Source organism: Alligator mississippiensis, chromosome 4, assembly GCF_030867095.1.
Source record: "Alligator mississippiensis isolate rAllMis1 chromosome 4, rAllMis1, whole genome shotgun sequence".
Taxonomy (NCBI): domain Eukaryota; kingdom Metazoa; phylum Chordata; order Crocodylia; family Alligatoridae; genus Alligator; species Alligator mississippiensis.
Genome location: NC_081827.1, coordinates 184961961 through 184981078, shown reverse-complemented (window position 1 = coordinate 184981078; position 19118 = coordinate 184961961). Strand labels below are relative to the sequence as shown.

Genomic DNA, 19118 nt, shown 5'->3' with positions numbered 1-19118 from the left:
AGGATCAATTATGAGCATTAGACCTCTTAAAAATTACTAACAACTGTTCAATACGTGTGTTTTTAAAGAACCTACATATCTACATACCTTCAGGTGATTCCTCCTGCACATATGTGCCAGTCAGATACCGGTGAACAAGGGCAGACTTGCCGCTAGCTAAATTGCCCACAATTCCCTGGAATGAAAAAGTGACGATGTGTAAATAATTACAGGTATACTACCAAATATTAATCCAACAAATATCATATTTACGTAACTCGAAACAAAAGCCAGAATTCTAATGATAAAGAATATTCTTTCCATTTGAATTTATGAAAAAGATGACTAAAAATACAAATATGGAACAAGTGACAAATTGGCGTTGAACTCTGAATGCTTAGGACTGCTATACAGAACACAAAACAAGTCAAACTGAAGGTGAGCATATCTACAGTATTCTCTCCTCTTTCATTAACAGGTACATTACTGAAAAATGCAGGACACTGTTGCACAATAATTTCAATTCTGTACTACAGCTTTCCCCTCACTTTATGCAGGTTCTGTATGTGCAAATTCACTTTTATGCGATGACTCTTTTTATACCAAATATTTGTAATAGGAGAGGTAAATTTACTCTTATGCGATCAGTGTCGTAGAAGCCTGCAGTCAGCTGCTTTGTGCGGTGCATTGTGAGAGTGCAGTGCACCAAAATATAGTCTCCTGTGAGGATATATGCTCCTTGCTCGTTGTCTATGACGTGTTTCTGTAGTTGCTGTCCCCATTATGATAGTGCCCTGTGCTTGTGTGTACTGTCTGCTGTTGACAAGTACCAAAATTGTCTTGTAAAAGTGGTACAAATGGGTCTGGGGGTCAGTACAGTCGAGGTCTTGGAATGTATCCCTATTCGTTACATTGTAAAGTGGGTTACCTTTACGCGAATGCGAGTTATGAGCCGTTTTCCAGGAACACGTTACAGCATAAAGCGAGGAAAACCTGTATCCTGTTCTGTCCAAGAATGCAGGGCTTCCTGCAGTTACTGCATCAGGCCATATTACATGAGGGAATATCCTATATTCATTTACTGCCCAAGTTAATGAGAATAAGCCTGAACAAGTTAGTGACCATCTAAAAACAAATTAAACCTTCTTATTTTTTTTGCAATAAATAATATGAAATACATAGTGAAGACATTGATAAAGGTAAGTGCTACCAAGAAAATGACGACCAAATTAAACAAAAGGGGATAAATATCTGTTCATTAACCTCCTGCATAACTTGGAAGATAATCTAAAAGCTTAGAATTTTATTTTTGTCTAGACAGAATTATTAAACACCACTGGTATAAGCTGACATGTACAACTCTGAAAAAAAATAGCAAGAGCAAATCCCAATTCTGTAAACACCACAATATAAATATTAGGATACTCTGAAAACATATGACATGGCTTCATCTGAAGATAAAGAGTTCTAGGCATAAGAGCTGCAGAAATAAGTAAAAAATATGTTCAAATTGATGGACATACCACTTCCCTTGGCACAACAGAAAGCATACAAGAATGCTCCACATACGTGGTGATAAAAACTTCTGTGGCTAAACTATCTGAACTGATAACAGACATTTGCATTTCACAGTCTATGTACAAAGAAGCCTGCATACAAAAGGGGTCAAAACATTTACTTACAACTTGGAGGCTGAAAACATGAACAAAAAACAAATGTTGTGAGGCTACTACTAATCAACCTAGAAAAAAAAACAGTTGAACTGCAGAGTCATTTAATATATAAATTTAAAATTCTTGAAGGGCATGACAAAAATAGTCAGGGGCTATGTTTCAGTGGGCTGGTAATATTTATAAATGAAACTATTCAGACTATCCTAGACATTAATGATCCTCTCAGAACATAAAAACACTAGGTAACATGAGGTGAGAACCATCAGGGAACTGAAAGAAATAATGTATTGAAATATATGCTGAAGTATTCCCTAATATTGCAGCAGTAATATAATGCCACCCACCTTTCAGGCTGGCAGATAGTCCACAAAGGACTTTTCAGGTACTTGCAACCTAACATTTTTAGAAGAAATCTACCATGCTTGGTACCTTAGAAATTATCAGCAAAAACATTCTGGCTATTTCTAATCAGATTAGGAAAACGTTCTCCTACTTCACCTCCCCACATTAAAAATAAATACTTAAAAGTTCTTTTTTTCAACAATGATACTGCCTTCATGCTTGAAAATAGACACTCAAAAAAGGGGTGGACCCTCATGCCCCCTCATGCCTTTTTTTTGTTCTACGGGGGGAAAAAACCCATGTGCCCAGATTTGAGAAAGCTAAATGTCTCAAATTCTGCAGGTGAGACTTATTAGTCCTCATAGTTTGCAGTATAAAATAAGGCCTGGGACCACACACTGAACAAACTCTGTGTATGGACAAAGGTACATTTGGATCAGTTTCAAAAGAGAAATGTTTCCAAAGAGCAGCAGTTTTTACATTGTACTTGTTATGTGTGGAGAAACCTGGAATGATAAAAATGTAACAAAACCACTCCAACTTTAACACTGCTCCATCCAATATTAAAATTGGAGCAGTTTTACTACATTTGTACGGCCCCCATCTTGTCTGCATGTAACAATCAGAAATGAACAGCAGCTGCCTTTTTTAAAAAGTTCTTTTCCTGAAATGGCTCTAAATGTATGTGTCCTTACTCAATGAGCATAAAAAATTTTAATTAGTTGCTCACTGAGTTTATGCCATTTACCAGGTACAATGATTGACGTAGTAAACTAGGGAGACAAAAGGTATGATCAAGAATTTTTGAAAGTCAGCCTTTTAAGAAGATGTCTAAATTTGATATTACTAACAAGGCAGTTAAATAATAACGGAGGCCAACAATCGATAAACAAAGGCCCTCATATAGACTAAGCAAGGATGTCAAAGACCTGCTTCTGGCTCTGATTTTAACACCTGTACTAAGTCAACATATGAACGGGCCCATTAATTGACCATTATTGTACATAGTATGCTTATTCTAACCAGAATGGTATTATTTGCAAAAGTCTTGTATAATACCCTAGGCATAGCAACCATGTCACAGTGACAATTCTACTTCTGGTTCCAGACTGTCTGGATGTTGCTGCTCTGCACCATACATATTTGAGTATAACCCTAAAGAAATGTTTCAGTTGGAAAAAAAAAAATCCCTTTCTCTGCATCCTTTCCAAAAGATCTTGATAAAAAAGAGAATGATTAGCCACATGAAGGCTCATATTCAGGTGGGACAAAAGTCAACAGTATTTTTATTTCTTGGCTCCCATCATCTTTGAACTCCTCCACTTCCATATTTAAAAAAAAGCACAAGTCCTAATGATTGCAACAGAAATTATGTACATAAAACACAGCAAATCAAAGGAGGGAGGATGCCTGCCCATTCTGATAAGTGCCTGAAACAACAGTTTGAAGCAGAGCAATTCATATCTCTTATCTCAGAGTATGTATAATGCCTATTTAGCATAACCAAAGTCAACACTACTTCTCATCACAAGTGGTAGAGCAAAAAGATTCTACTATAAGCCTCAGCACAATATGCTATAAGTGTAATTTAATTTGGGTGCCCTGAGTGCAAGGCATTTGAAAAAACATTTGGCACTTTCATTGCCCAGTTTCACCTGCAAAACTCATGAAACAGTAGGAGAATGGATTTCTGAGAGCAGCTAAGTCTCAAAAAGGGAAATCATGCAGCAGAATCAATGAAGTGTTCCAGTTTCAGTGAAGGAAAGTCAATCCCTTCCCAGGCAGCTCATAGCCAACATTATCCCTGGAACAAGGGCACTGTCTGCTTAGGAGGTGGATGTGGGGAACAATCAGGAATAGCCTGCAATAGTAAGCTCCAAGATGCATAACATTTACTACAACAAAGATCTCTTGCTCTCTACATCCCCAATGCTCCATTTAATTAAAGCCACTAATACTGAAGTTTCTATGACAAAAGCACAGTGTTTTGCTCTTCGTATTTCAAAAACATCCTCAAACAAAAGACCCACAAGCAGAAATCAAAAACCCACAATTACCTTAAGTAGTGGTGAGCATAATAACAGTGCTGCGGCACAAGAGAGAGAGGCCTAGCAGTTAATATGGCCCTTCACTTCCTCAAGCATTATATGGAGCTGATCATTAGTCTGGGAGCAAGATGAGTTACAAGGCAATGACTCACTACACAAGTTCCTTTATGTCAAATTATTTATAAATAAAAATTAAAAGACCTTAGAGCCACTTGCCCATTTTTCCTGGTACAGGACAAGGGCACAGTCACAGCTGGTGATGGTAATTTTAATGTTTCAGTGGAATAACCAAATTACTGTTTTTATTAATTACTTGAATTAAGAGCTTTCTTTCAGCAGTGGTGATACATAATTAAAATACTTACTCCATTCGAAGAGGAGGTTCCCCCCTCCCAAACTTGTTTTGGAGAAAAGCACAGGATTCTAGGGGATTCTTTTAGAACCTATTATCAGACTGCTGCAGCTGGGAGCTGTGGGAACCAGCTGTCAGGGCAGCCTGATAGGTCAGGGGACAGCATCACCAGCACACAGTTTCCTGTTTCCAGCCTCTGTTCCCTTCCAGATACCCTGCCATCCCTCATCACCTTTAATGGCAGGGAGCTTGACAGGGAAGGAGGGATGTGTGCACCATTGCTGCAGTCCCCAGATGAGTCAGGCTCCCTGTGTTGGCACTGGATTTGACCCAGATAGTTTGTTCCGAACAAACCCAAACTTTCAGATGGACTATCATATCACAGAATCATAGAAGTAGGGTCGGAAGGGACCTTGTAGATCTTCAGGTCCGACCTTCTGCCTGGGCAGGAGGAAAACTGGGCTCAAATGACCCCAGCCAGATAGGCATCGAGCCGCTTCTTAAAGACCCCCAGGGTAGGAGCCAGCACCACTTCCCTTGGAAGTTGGTTCCAGATCCTAGCTGCCCTAACTGTGAAGTAGTTCTTAGGGATGTCTAATCTAAACCTACTCTCCAACAACTTGTGGCCGTTATTCCTTGTTATCCCAGGGGGCGCTAGGGGAAACAAGGTCTCCCACAAACCCTTCTGGTCCCCCCTAGTGAGTTTATAGACAGCCACAAGGTCCCTCCTCAGCCTTCTCTTGTGAAGGCTGAACAGGTTCAGGTCCCGTAGCCTCTCATTGTAGGGTCTGCCCTGCTGTCCCCAGATCATGCAGGTGGCCCTCCTCTGGACCCTCTCAATGTTGTCCACATCCCTCTTGAAGTGGGGTGCCCAGAACTGGACACAGTACTCCAGCTGTGGCCTGACCAGTGTCGCGTAGAGAGGGAGGATCACCTCCTTGGCCCTACTTGAAATACATCTGTGGATGCACGACAGGGTCCGGTTAGCCCTGCCGACCGTGACCTCGCTTTGTCGGCCCATGTTCATCTTGGGATCAATGATGACTACAACTTCTCCATTCAATAATAGGCTAATTTTATTGATATACAGTGATAGCAGATAAGAATAGTGCAAACAATTCTCTATCTACTAGTCCTAGAGCTGTCACAGAGGGAAGATATGTCTGGTCAGTATGCAAGCTTCACCCTGAGGTTCTTTCTTGAACATCAGATGTCAGCAGCCTGGAGGTCAAAAGCCAAGGCCCACCCTCCCCCAGCTGGGGTGGGTCAGACAGGCTAGTGGTGTTCCCTCTGTCCATGGTGGCCTTGGGTTGCCCTCTCAGGGACCCTTTGCTCCTCTGAAATCCCTCCTTTTGTATTATTTCTCTCCTCTGATGACACTTCATCTCTGGGCATCGCTGATTGGTCTCCCTGTAGTCATCATACTGTCCAAGTTCTGTCCAGCTAACATATTTCTTTGTTTCACAAACCCATCACATGCACACATCCTAATTTGGTTGTTTACTGGTTTCTTCTCATGTGGTACAAAACCAGAAATCTCAAAGGCTCTGCAGTTGGGCACTATGACCTGGTGCTAATGCTTCAGAATCCCTTATCTCTGTTATGAAACAGTATGGTACATGGTACATGTCTTCAGTTTCCCAGCCTGTGTGTCTGCTTGCTGCTTGCCTGTGTCAAACACAGTGGGCTTTGAAGGAAACTTTGTTACAAATAGGCTTCTAGAAATCAATTAACCCTTGCTGTTGCCCTGGACCATTGTTCTAATGCAATATCTACTTTACCTACAAGCTAATTCTCAAAAGCAAACCTCTAAATATAATTTTCTAGCCATCACCCTGCACAGCTACTTCCCACACCTCCCCAGTGGAGCAGTCTGACTCCTAGTTAATACAGTCAAAGAGGGAGCAGCTCCTGAGCTGCTCCTACATCATACGGACAGCTGTGGAAGTTCACAGGTTCCTTCTTCCAGCCTGTTCCCACCCAACAGGAGGGACAACGGAGAGAAGCCTGGCAGGAGAGAAGGAACATGTGGAATGACCCCACTTTCCCAGCAGAATTGAGCTTCCTATACAGCAGCTCCTGCAAAGTATCACCTTGCACTCAGATAAGCAAGGAAAAGTAGCTGGTGGGGAGGGGAGGAGGGCAGAGAATAGATGGGAAGACAAGGGGTGGGGCACAGGCAGCAGAATCTGCCTATCTCCCTCCTGCTGCTTTCCACACCACCTGCCCTCTCCCTCTCTGCTGCCTACTGCTGCTTTCCTGTCACAGCAAAGGGGTGGATGGGGGCCAGGAGGTAGGAATTTAAGACTAGAATCCAATTATTGATAAACAAGGAAAATTATACCAAATTTGCATTTTTCCATGTCTAGGATCTAATTATTGGGGAGGTCAATTTAAATTCAAAGTCATCTTGGATTCAGGTAAATATGGTAAGCTTCAGTGAAATATAATCATGAGGTTGGTATAGCCTGGCAACCTAAATTAATTTCCCTTCAAATCCAAAATCTGCACCTCAAAACTTACTGTACCCTTCCCCAGCACTATGAGTAAACTACCAGAAGGTGCTATCATTTGTCCATGTATTTCAAAATACATTTCAAAATAAAGTACAATCAGCAATGAATTGCTAGCACATGTCAATCTGGTAATGGAACAAGCACTTCATTCTGTATAATTTGACTCTAATCACCATTAGATATTTCATCCATTGTTTAACCCAGGAGCGCTCAATACCCTAGGCCCATAAGCCAAATGCAACCCACAGAGCCATCACATCTGGCCCGTGGGGTTCCCCATAGATCAAGCAAATTGGGAGGGAGGGGGTGTTAGCCATTAATACAGCCATGTCCCCTTGCCCCTCCACATCTGAGTTAAGCTCCCTTCCCTATCCCATGGGACCTGGTCGTGTTCTATCCCTCCACTCCTGCACAGCCAGGTGAAGCCCCCTTCCCCCCTGCAGGGGCAGGCTGCCTGCCATCCACCTCTGCATGGCTGGATGGTGGCCACTACACCAACACTGGGAACTGGATCAAAGTCACCATCCAGCCCATGGTGGTCCAGGGACTGCCCATGAAGCCTGCCAGGGAAAGAAGTTGAGCACCACTGGTTTAACCTGTGCAACTCTGACAACAAGAACAGAAAAAAATGCAGAAAAAGTCAACCTGTTTGACCTATTATTCTCACTTGTAAGAAAATTTGTAAGGCATACCTCTTTTGCTATGGCTGTTTGTTGACTTGCAGTATTTGCCATTTAAACCAAAGCTTGAAAGAGAGAGAGAGACTCCCACTCCTGACAAAGAAGTTTTACTAGCTGGCCTCAAGTTAAATAAATGCAACTAGGTATATTTCACCTGGCTGCTTGCTGACGGAAAAGTTTAGCAGAAAACACAAAAACCCATAATGACCATAACTAATGACCATGAGCTTTTACTACTTCTCTTCATCGAAACTTGTAATATTCACAATCAGCTCTGCTGTTCTCCTTTTCTCCCCACTTCCTTAACCCAACAACAGCATTAAGTCTGTGCTAAAAAACAAGTTCACTTTTACCTCTTAGAACTCATGTTAACCATTAGTAGGAAAATCACAGCCTGACACATATTTCCACAAAAAAAGCAAGGTGATGGTGGCACTGCACCATCCCAAACCCAAAAAGGAAGCAAGTTGAAATGTTTAATCTTTCTTGCATGCATTCTTTAAGCTAAAAATGTGAATAAAAGATACAGTACCACAATGTGGTAAAAACTCCTGCATGAATGAAGTGTGTGCCTAGTTCTGTTTCAGGCTTTATTTTCTCTGATAAAAAAGCATGAATCTACTATACAACTTACCATGGACATTAACATTTTTGGCACTAAAAACAAAGCTCATTAACTAAAATGGTACAGAAATGCCCCTTACTCAGCTGCTCCAGCAATGATGAAAAGCAGCAAGAGCCGACTCCCACTGCCTTTGAATTAGCCAGGCCCAAAGCCCCTGAACCACAGGAAAAATTAACCACTGGTATTGGCTGGTGTTTGATACTCCAGACCCAACTGACACAAGACGTTCATAAAAAATTTATCTTCTATCTAGTTAAATTGGTCTTTCATTAAAGGTCTACCATAACTTCACTGACTTTGGTGAGAAGCAAAGGAGCAGTGTCACCTCTCCCCCCCAGCAGTGTTAAGAAGTAACGATAACAGTGGCAGGGCAGCATCCCCAGTGGCAGGGTGGAGCAAGGTCAACCGTAACTTCACTCCTGCATCAAATTAACTGAAACATTTTACCTAGTAAATTCTTAGACATGACAGTAAAGGTCTGCAATGAGCACATTGCTACCACGTGATACTGGAAATCAACTACAGCTGTCTTTACACCAGCAGCTTTCATCCTAAGTGCACAACTAACTTTATTGTCTACAGCCAAACTCTACACTACAACTGCATCTGCTCTGATCCCACCAACTGGGATGCACACCTTCAGGATCCGGGGCAGGGATCCCTACAATTATAATACAACCCCAAAACTGTAGCCACTCAAATCAACAAAGCCAGGCTCAGACACCACTGTGACCTGCTACAACACCAACCCCAGGACAAGGACAACAGACTCCCTCGGGCTGTCACTTACAGTCCCTGGCTCTAATAAGATCAGGGGTGCTCACCTCCAGCCCAGTGGCCAGATGAAGGCCCCGGATCTATGTCATCCAGCCTGTGGAGTTCCAACACAGGTCCGAAAAACTGGCAGTGGGGGAACAGGGGTCGTGTTAATTAGCACTCCCCTGCTGTCAAAATTCTGGACCCATGGGAGTAGACCTGTGCAAATAGGGAAGTATTCAATTTAGATTCGGATGATTTGGAGGACGAATTTGATTCAGTGATTCAAATCACTGTCCCCATTCAATTTGGCTGCATCAGAATTGGAGATTTGGTGCCGATTCAGAGATTCAGCTTGGCTGGGGAGAGGTAGGCACAGCCAGGCGGCTGCATGTTCACCTGCAGCTCCTTCAAGTTGTGCCTGTCTCTCACCCGGTGGTGGGAGCTGCAGAAAAAGCCCCCATGGCTTCCCTGCCTGGCCCCAGGCTCCCAGCACTTAAAAAACCCCAACAACCCTGAACTCACCAGCTGCAGAAGGGGCTCTGGGGCCTCCTTGCAGAGCCCCCCTCATGTAGCCCCTCCTCCCCAATTGTTCCCCACCCCCGCCTGGCCCCAGCAGTGCAGGAATAAAACCAAAACAAACAAAAAAATGCACTCACCAGCAGCAGCAGCGGCTGTGGGGACTCTGGGGACATGTGGCAGAGCCCCTGCTCTCTGATCTCCCACCATCACCCAGCCCTGAGCCCCATGGCTGTCTTGACTGGCCCCAGCATCCTGGCAAGTAAAAAAAAAAAAGCCTCGCACTCACCAGCTGCAGCAGTGGGGATAAGGGCCTCTGGGGGCTTGTGGCAGAGCCCCCCTGTGTAGTGCGGGGCGGCAGAGATCGCCCCACCCCGCCTGGCACCCACACGGCAGCTGCCCCATGGCGCGGGTGCAGCATGGCTCGGCAGGGTGCCACGTGCTGTCTGGGAGCTAGGGCCACTGGGGCTGAGTGGTGCTGGGCTCTGGGTGACAGGTGGAGCCACCCCAGCTCCCAGACCGTGCATGGCACCCTGCCAAGCTGCACTGCACCTGCACCATGGGGCAGCTGCTGTGCAGGTGCCAGGTCGGGGTGGGGGCAATCCCTGCTGCCCCCCCCCACTGCCCACACTGCATGGGGAGGGGGCTCTGCCATGAGCCCTCAGAGGCCCTGATCCCCACTTCTGCATCCAGTGAGTGCAGGACTTTTTTTTTTTCTTCTCATTGCTCAGATTCTGGGGCTGGGTGGGGCAGCCATAGGGGGCAAGGCAGGGGGTAAATTGGGGAGCAGGGGCTGTGCGGTGTGGGGCAAGGCAGGGGATGGGGCTGGGCAGGGCAGCCATGGGGACTTCTCCCCCAATCCCCCCGCCTGGGGAGAGGCAGGCACAGCCAAAGGAGGTGCAGGAGAACCTGCAGCCGCCCGGCTGTGTCTGCCTCTCCCCGGCTGATCCGAATCTCCGAGTCTTTTCCAAAACAATTAGGAGGCTTTGGATTTGATTCAGACCTTTTAATGGGTCTCCCGATTTGATTTGGATTCAGAGACTCGACTGGTAAATCAGGCCAAATCTCCTCCGAATCAAATCGACAAATGAAGCCCTAGTGGGGAGTCCTACATGCCAGATTACATGGCACTGCATGATAGATCACAGAGCTTAGCCAGTGAGAGGCTGGATCCAGGTGCACATGGCTCATTCTGGTAGGAATGTGGCCTGATTCAGGCATGGGATCTGGCCCATGGACCAATCCCACACCACTCGTCCAGTCTGCAGAGCCAAAAGGTTGAGCCCCACTGCCTAAAGACATATCACTGATTACCTAAAACTCCTCCTGGGGAACAAACTGGTCTTGGTTACAGATAGCCCCCTCATCTCAAACAGCATCGTTCAAGTTACAGGCTGCATAACCCTCAGTCTCGCTAAGAGAGCGTTTCCTTTTTCGTCCCACAGCACACTCACCTAAATAGAAAAGCAATGCGGCACACTGGATGTGGAGTAGGGTGGGGGTTTGTAGCACGTGGCCAGCCGGACAGCATTTTGGGCTGGATCCATACCCCATGCCTGGCTGGAGTCACACTCCCCATCTATTTGTGTGTCCACAGCATCAGCAGGTGGAGGCTGTGGCTCCAGCCAGGCATGGGGTATGGCTCCTGCCCGAAATGCCACAGCACACCTGAACATGCCTGACAGCACACCAGTGTGCCATGGCACACCAGTTGGGAAACGCTGCACTAAGATGCAAGACCTTACAACTGACCCAAATGCCTTTTGGGGCCTAATATCAATACACATCATATCATTGCTGGACCAAATAACTCAGATTATAATATCACAGGTTTATTCACTTGCAACTCCACCAATGTTATATATGTATAACATATATACTTGGGGATATATATATATCCCCAAGTAGATCATCCCAGATAAAACTCTGTCTACCCAGATCTTAAAATCCTTCAAAGATGGAGATTCCACAACATCTCTGGGTAGCCTGTTCCAGCCTGCTTTACTACCCTCCTAGTGAGAAAGTTCTTCCTAATCTCTAAACTAAACTTCCCTTGCCGCAACTTGAGACCATTGCTCCTTGTTCTGTCATCTGCCACCACTGAAGACAGTCTAGCTCCATTCTCTTTGGAACCTCCCTTTGGATAGTTAAATGCTATTAAATCCCACCTTAGTCTTCTCTTCTCCGGACTAAATAAGCCCAGTTTCCTCACCCTCGTCTCAGAAGTCATGTGACCCCTATCCATTTTAGTTTCTTATCCCATTACCTGTTTTAGTTTTGGTGACCCATTTGTTCCTATGGGTTTACTGCTTGTTTGCTTATTTCTGCCAGCACAACCCCTCTCCTTCCCTCCTTGGAAGTAAACTTCAGCCCATGAAAGTCTGTGCTATATATATGTCCCCCTTTCCCTATAAAACTACTGTAGCTAGTCTTGACTTCAGACTAATGGCTAACTATATCTCAAAAATCTCAGAACCACAGCAAAAATCTAGACCGTTCCCCTTGGTGCCTAGTTTGATTTGAACTGTAAAACAAAACCAGATCCAAAAGCAAGCCACTAGGAAGTTAATCCAGAACAACTGAATTTGCACTATTATTCTGATGCATAATTAAGGCCAAAAAAGGAGACAACTGATCATATAATTTGACCCTTATAAATGCAGGTCATAAGACTTCCCTGGTTTATCCTCATTTGAATGAGAGCAGTTTTTGTAATTATCTTTATTTAAAGTTATAGATAACCAAACTAAAGGAATTATGCAATATTACTGTCTACCACTTTTATATAGGCAGACTAATTATAGGAGGTTACTATGAAGCATTTTAAACCTCAGTCATTTGGATGTCACTGACATTTTATGAACCTTATGGACGATTTATCAAGTTGACTTTTTAAAACTGAAACCACTAAAACAAATCTGAACTCCTAGACCATAAAGGTGCAGTAAACACTGCAACAACTGAGCTTATGCCATGGACTTAACATTTTCCTACATTTAATAAATAAAGGGCTAAAACCTGTTAAAAAGGGGTTACTATGAATGTGACATATAGGTATATGTGGAATCATCACTAACGAAGAGATTCAATGGCAATAAATCCAATACCTAATCTCAGTGCTGCTCATGGAGCCTGCTAATGCAATGTGGGCATCAAGAATACAGTAGTGTAATAAGGGGGGCAACTATGGCACCAGCGACAGACACCAACCCCAGAGTGGGGAATAGAAGCAGCTGTGACACTGCCCCACCTATGCCCCACTGTGCCCAGGCGACTCAGGCATCATGTTACACCTCTGCTTGAGTGTAATCCTTCCATTTTGGACAACTGGAGGGAGCTGTCTCTCTCTACAACCCAAAAGTCTATTCGCACTGCCTTTCTACCAGTCTCTTGTCATTCTGAGTTCTTTAAATCCTGCTTCCAGTATCCATAATCATTTGAGACAGCAACTATGAAATTACAAACCCTGCAACCCATCTGTCTCCACATGTTCCTTTCACTGATACATTATCCCACCTACACATTCAAGCTTTGAGCCAAAAATTTCAAATTATTAATTAGAATACTCCAAGAATATTTTTAGGATCATTTGGTATTTTGCTTAACAAAATTCTTAAGTTATTTGCAAAGTCAAAGAGAGCCCTAACTAAATCAAAGAGGGGGAAACAGAATAATTCAGTTATACAAAGTTTATTTTGCCATTTTCTTAAAACAGGGATTGTAAAGGATTGGTCCTAAGCAAAAACCTTGGGGTATTTGATGGACAAACCATTTGATTTGCAGACAAGGAAATTAGAAGTAGTTTTAAGTAACAACTTCACATTTACCTACTAACTTTTCAGTTAAGGGCTTTTGTTCTTGCTTTTGCTTTCTTTTTTTGTTGTTTTTAACATTTAAAATATTTTGTTTCTCGTCATTAGTGCTGTCCATTGCTCTCCCATCCAGAAAATATAGAATTTACATGAAAATGCTGTCTACGAACAAAACATTTTCAATTCCGCCAAAAGGGAAAACATTATATTCCAATATCTAAAGCAGTGATTCTTAACCAGTGTGCTGTGATACCCTAGGATGCCAGTATGTTATTTTAAGGATGCCATGCAATATTAGCACTGTTAGGTGTACAAACACTTACTTACATGTGTAAGTTAAAAGATAAACCCAGAGATTTCACATAGGAATCCAGTATTAAAAACATTTTGACTTGCTGTGGTCTGGCCAAGTACTTTGCAATAGAACTGCTCTATTATTTTTCCCTAGTCAAAAAAGAAGCGAAAGGTAAGCGCTGACATTTTCCAAGGGGTGCCTTGAGTCTAATGAAGGGTGTCTTGAATCTAAAAAATGTTGAGAATCACTGATTTAAGGACACATTTACATCAAAAAACTATGCTGGAGAACTGAAATGAAACATGGCATGCCTGCTCCATCCCAAGATGGATGCAATGACTTAGTGCAGTTGCAGACAGACACCAATAAAGCATGCTTAAAACAGCAAGTTTACTGGCATAAGCCAAGTGGAGAGCACAGAGTAGGTGTGCTATATGTCAATGAAGTGTTCCCTGCAGTGGTCCTCTGACAGCATGAACATGCCCCAAGTAATAATTTGAGGCTAAGAGTAGTAAATAAAATGTTTTAAACATAAATAGCATTTATGATATATTTTTTTTACCATTTATACTCCAGTTTTAAAAGATGTAAATGCATTTACAAAAAAACCTGGTAGATTTCAATATATAGCCTCACAAATAGTTATAGTTTTGTGCAACATATGAAGAATATAATGTAGAAAAGGAATGAGCAAGTATAAACAAATTTATTACTCACCACTTTGAGCTCTGGCACTGATCGACTTAGTGTCCATTCCTGACTATTTACAAAGGCATCTGTAAAACAAAATATTTAGTAAAATTACAATTAGATAAGCAAAGTTGTACTCTTTACTTATGCTATAGCTGCCAACACAGCCCACAGGCCGCAAATGGAAATCATGCCAGAAGCCTTCTCCAAAGCTCAGGGAAGATTAACACTTAAGATGCCTATCCAGGAGCAGGGACACTACTTCGACATGCTATAAACCCAGGGCATTGGAGCAGACTTGATTAACTGAGTCTGTTGGAGCGTGGCAATTATCACACTCCAGCAGCCTCCCACATCTTGTGCATCAGTGTCCCCATGTTTCAAAATGGTAGCGGGGGCACTTTATCTAAAGCTCATCGAATGAGCTTTAGATAAAGCGCCCCTGCCACCATTTTGAAGCACGGGGATGCTGATACATGAGATGCTCTGTGTGCTTTAATTAGAGCAGGTCCAAGAGCACGTGTATAAATGCCATAAATTCTAACACTCGCAGCTCAGAAAAAGTTTACTATAGTGTATAAATTACCAGAAAGACATTGGAAAATTACTGTAATGACTTAGCACAGAAGACATGTCCATAGCTAGTAAAATGATGCGATCGAACAGGTATTACTGCTGTAATTAAAATATGTATAATTCAATCTTTGCATGTTAAGGAAAATCCTCCCCCTTAATTCTCAATCTCAACACAGAGCAAGAACAATCCATTTTCTCTTCTTTCCATGTCAAGTCAAACTGAATGTCAACAACTACCATTAGTAACATTAATTTCCCACTCCACCCAACTACGTAAAGATACTGAAGTTTAATTCAAATCTCTCACAGGGAAACCTCTTGGATAAACTAAATTTAAGTGACAGTTGTAGAACTGCTATTTAATAGTCTAAAAGCAGATGTGTAAAAGTTTGAGACCCAAAGTGAAACTTAAAAGGTACTTGAATTTAACAGTGCCTCTGCAAAAATGCAATACAGTCACTCCCTGGATGCCCTTATCTAGGTGTGCACTGGAAGTCTGATGAACTGAACTTTGAGGCTAAGTACAGACCGTCGAAAAACCCACGGCTAAACTGACTCAATCTTGGCAGGTTTCTGTAAACCGCTTAGATTGAACCAATAAGAAAGTGAACTCAAGTTCACTTTTCAAAAGTGAAAGGCAGCCAGACCCCTTCAGTGGCCCATATCAGGTGCCATAGATTCATAGATGTTAGGGTCGGAAGGGACCTCAATAGATCGAGTCCGACCCCCTGCATAGGCAGGAAAGAGTGCTGGGTTTAGATGACCCCAGCTAGATGCCTATCTAACCTCCATGGAGCACTAGAACTTGCCTACCAACCTGCTGGCCAGTGCACAGAGCCCAGAGATGTGCGATTTCATGACACCCCCTCCTCTTTAGCCTCCAGTCAGCTGAGGAGTGGGTTTGGGGGAAACCCACCCATCAGACCCCCAGCTGGGATCTCCCCGGATCTGGGGAAGGGGGAGAAGAGGGGAATCCCCATTGGGGTGTTTCTCCAACTCTCCCTGTGCCCAGAGCTTGTTCCCACCCCACCCCCCCCATGCCCTCTCATCAGTCTGGGCCAGCTGAGGAGGGAGTTGAGGGGAACCACCCTCCTCAGCTCCACTCCCTTCCACACCACAATCCCAGGCACGTTCTCCTCCACGCAGGGGGAAGAAGCAAGGGGGGAAGCCCCTAGTGGGGTGTTTCTCCCTCTCCCCCTGTGCCCAGAGCTGGTCTCCCTAGCCACTACCCCTCAGTCTGGGCCAGCTGAGGCAGATGTGGGGGGTGGAAAACCCTCCCCTCTGCCAGGCATTGAACCCCCAACTGGGGTCTCCTGGTGTCACGGGAAGGGGGGGAACTCCCCCCCAAAACCCGGAGCTGGGTCAATCACCTAGCCATGCCCCCTCCTTGGCCAGTGGGCCAGATAAGGAGGAAGGGAGGGAAGGGAATGGTCCCCCTGCCCAGCTCCAGACCCCCAGCTGGGCTGTGCCAGGTGTGGGGGGGAGGAGGGGGAGGAAGGGGTGCCCTCAATGGGAGCTGTTTTCTCCTCCACTCCTTCCTCAGCTGGCCGAGCAACGACATGACTGAGTGATAGGCCCAGTTCCTGGCTTGGGCGGGGGAGCAAAGCCCCCACTGCAAGGAGCTGGGCTCATCACCTGGCCACAACCCTACTCGGCTGGCAGACCAGCTGGGGAGGGAGTGGGGGGGCTCCCACCCCCTGTGATGGGTACAGCCTGGCTGGGAATCCAAAACCGGGTGAGGGGGGTGCCTTTTGCTGGTGACAGTGCCTCCCCAGCTGGCAGGCTGGCTAAGAAGGGACTGGGGAGGAAAAAAGGCAACCTCCTCCCCCTCCCTCTCCCACCCCCATCCAACTGTGCCTGGCACAAGGGGCAGTGGTGAAGCCCACACTGGCACTCCTCTTACCCAAGCTCGGAGCTGAGGCAATTCCCTGGCCATGCCCACTCCGTGGCTGGTGGCCAGCTGAGGAGGGAGTGGGACGGAGGGGAACACTCCCCCTATACATTGTACCCAGCAAAGGGGGAAGTCCACAGTGGGGGCTGTACTCCCCCACCCCAGCTGGGAGCTGGGTCAATACCCTCAGCCAAGGAGGGGGTGGGGCCGGGGGAATCCACCTGGCTTCTGGCTGCCAGGAATGGAAAAGTTCCTGATGGCAGCTGGAGGCCTGGCCAGCCCTGCTCCATTGGAGCAGAGAGCACAGCCCAGGGCTACACAACATCCTGGGATACTGGAGGTTCATAGATTCATAGATGTTAGGGTCGGAAGGGACCTCAATAGATCGAGTCCGACCCCCTGCATAAGCAGGAAAGAGTGCTGGGTCTAGATTACCCCAGCTAGATACTCATCTAACCTCCTCTTGAAGACCCCCAGGGTAGGGGAGAGCACCACCTCCCTTGGGAGCCCGTTCCAGACCTTGGCCACTCGAACTGTGAAGAAGTTCTTCCTAATGTCCAATCTAAATCTGCTCTTTGCTAGCTTGTGGCCATTGTTTCTTGTAACCCCCGGGGGTGCCTTGGTGAATAAATACTCACCAATTCCCTTCTGTGCCCCCATGATGAACTTATAGGCAGCCACAAGGTCGCCTCTCAACCTTCTCTTGCGGAGGCTGAAAAGGTCCAGTTTCTCTAGTCTCTCCTCGTAGGGCTTGGTCTGCAGGCCCTTGATCATACGAGCTGCCCTTCTCTGGACCCTCTCCAGGTTATCCGCATCCTTCTTGAAGTGTGGCGCCCAGAATTGCACGCAGTACTCCAACTGCGGTCTGACCAGCGCCCGATAAGAGGGGAAGTATCACCTCCTTGGACCTATTCGTCATGCATCTGCTGATGCACGATAAAGTGCCATTGGCTTTTTTGATGGCTTCGTCACACTGCCAACTCATGTTCATCTTGGAGTTCACTAGGACTCCAAGATCCCTTTCCACCTCTGTGCCACCCAGCAGGTCATTCCCTAGGTTGTAGGTGTGCTGGACATTTTTCCTCCCTGCTGGACATTTTTCCTCCCTTGCTGGACATTTTTCCTCCCTAAAAGGTCTGTGAGTTAAGTTGAATCAGGAGGGGATCTGGGACAGAAGTCCCATAAACCGGTTTGACCTAAATCAGTTCAGTCTGATACTACATTCAAACTGGTTTATGTGCACTGAACTTCTGTTCTGTTACAGGTTTAAACTGGTTCCTGATCACTTAAACTGGTTTATGTGCAACTTCTGTTCCTAGCCTGAGGGTATCTTACCTCCTCCTACCAACAAGTTAAAAGGCTTCATTTTATCAAAGCTAAGAGTTTCCAGAACAAAGGACTAAAATAGTTAATAAGGTGATATGATTCTTATTAATTGCAGATACAAAAGGACTGAACAATACTGATAATGACTCCTTCAAGCAGAGGGGAAATATTCTTTATCTGAGAAACAAGTTACCCAATATAGAAAGAAAGGAGAGGGACCTACGAAAATCTCACAGAAAGGACAAATGACAAGCAAGTGAGACATTTGATAGGCTTCCCCACCCTGCTCCCAAAAGATTTGGTTCCAGTAAACACCTGCCTATCTAGTTATTGGTTACCACTGCCATTGTTTCCAAATTGCAAGGTCTGGACCTACATCCAAAACTATGGTAACAACAACTGATAAAATGGGACTGTAGCCAGCATCCCCTATGAGAATTACATGATTCCTTGTCAAGCTGGATGACATTAAAGGTTCCAAGATCTGGGAGGCATACACTGAAACAGACCAGAAGGAGGATATTGTGGGAGGTATCACTATTTCTATCTAAACTTGAGACGCCATTAAAAGTCTTACTAATGTATGCCAAAATGATCAGTTTCTACAGAGAAGAGTAAGGGTTTTTTTCTCATTTGCTTTGTTTTGGGGACTTTTACAGGAAAAACTATATATAGTTTTATAGTCTCTCTATATATAGAGAGAGAGATGTAAAATATGTTTTTTATGCTCAGGAAAAAAAAAGTTTGGTGAAATAAAAGGTATCTCCAAAATAGTTTTGCATTTTGCGTATTTCCTACCATCATGGCTACAATACTCCAATCCAGTTTCTCTAGACCCATTTACAACCTTTCTAAGACTGGTATCCCCATTAACAACATTCCACTCCTAAGATGAGAGGCTGGTTTCCTTCACAGCCAACCTGAGAAAAATCAAATAGTATTTACTGCCTAATGCAAAAAATACCAAATGCACCTCTCATACCAAATTTTGGTATAATCTTGACACTTTAGGTAAAGTTTGTTTACTACATTAAATCA

General features: G+C 44.6%; 1 protein-coding gene across 5 annotated transcripts in view; it reads right to left on the bottom strand.

The window, feature by feature from the left end:
• AGAP1 (ArfGAP with GTPase domain, ankyrin repeat and PH domain 1) overlaps window positions 1-19118 on the bottom strand; it is a 589050-nt gene that overhangs the window by 406476 nt on the left and 163456 nt on the right. For all 5 annotated transcript variants that reach the window (XM_019492038.2, XM_014594255.3, XM_059727176.1 and 2 more), the window contains exons 2-3: window positions 14315-14373; window positions 88-175 (exon numbers count right to left, since the gene is read on the bottom strand). In XM_019492038.2, the coding sequence (XP_019347583.1) occupies window positions 88-175; window positions 14315-14373 (147 nt within the window). The remainder of the gene's footprint in view (window positions 1-87; window positions 176-14314; window positions 14374-19118) is intronic.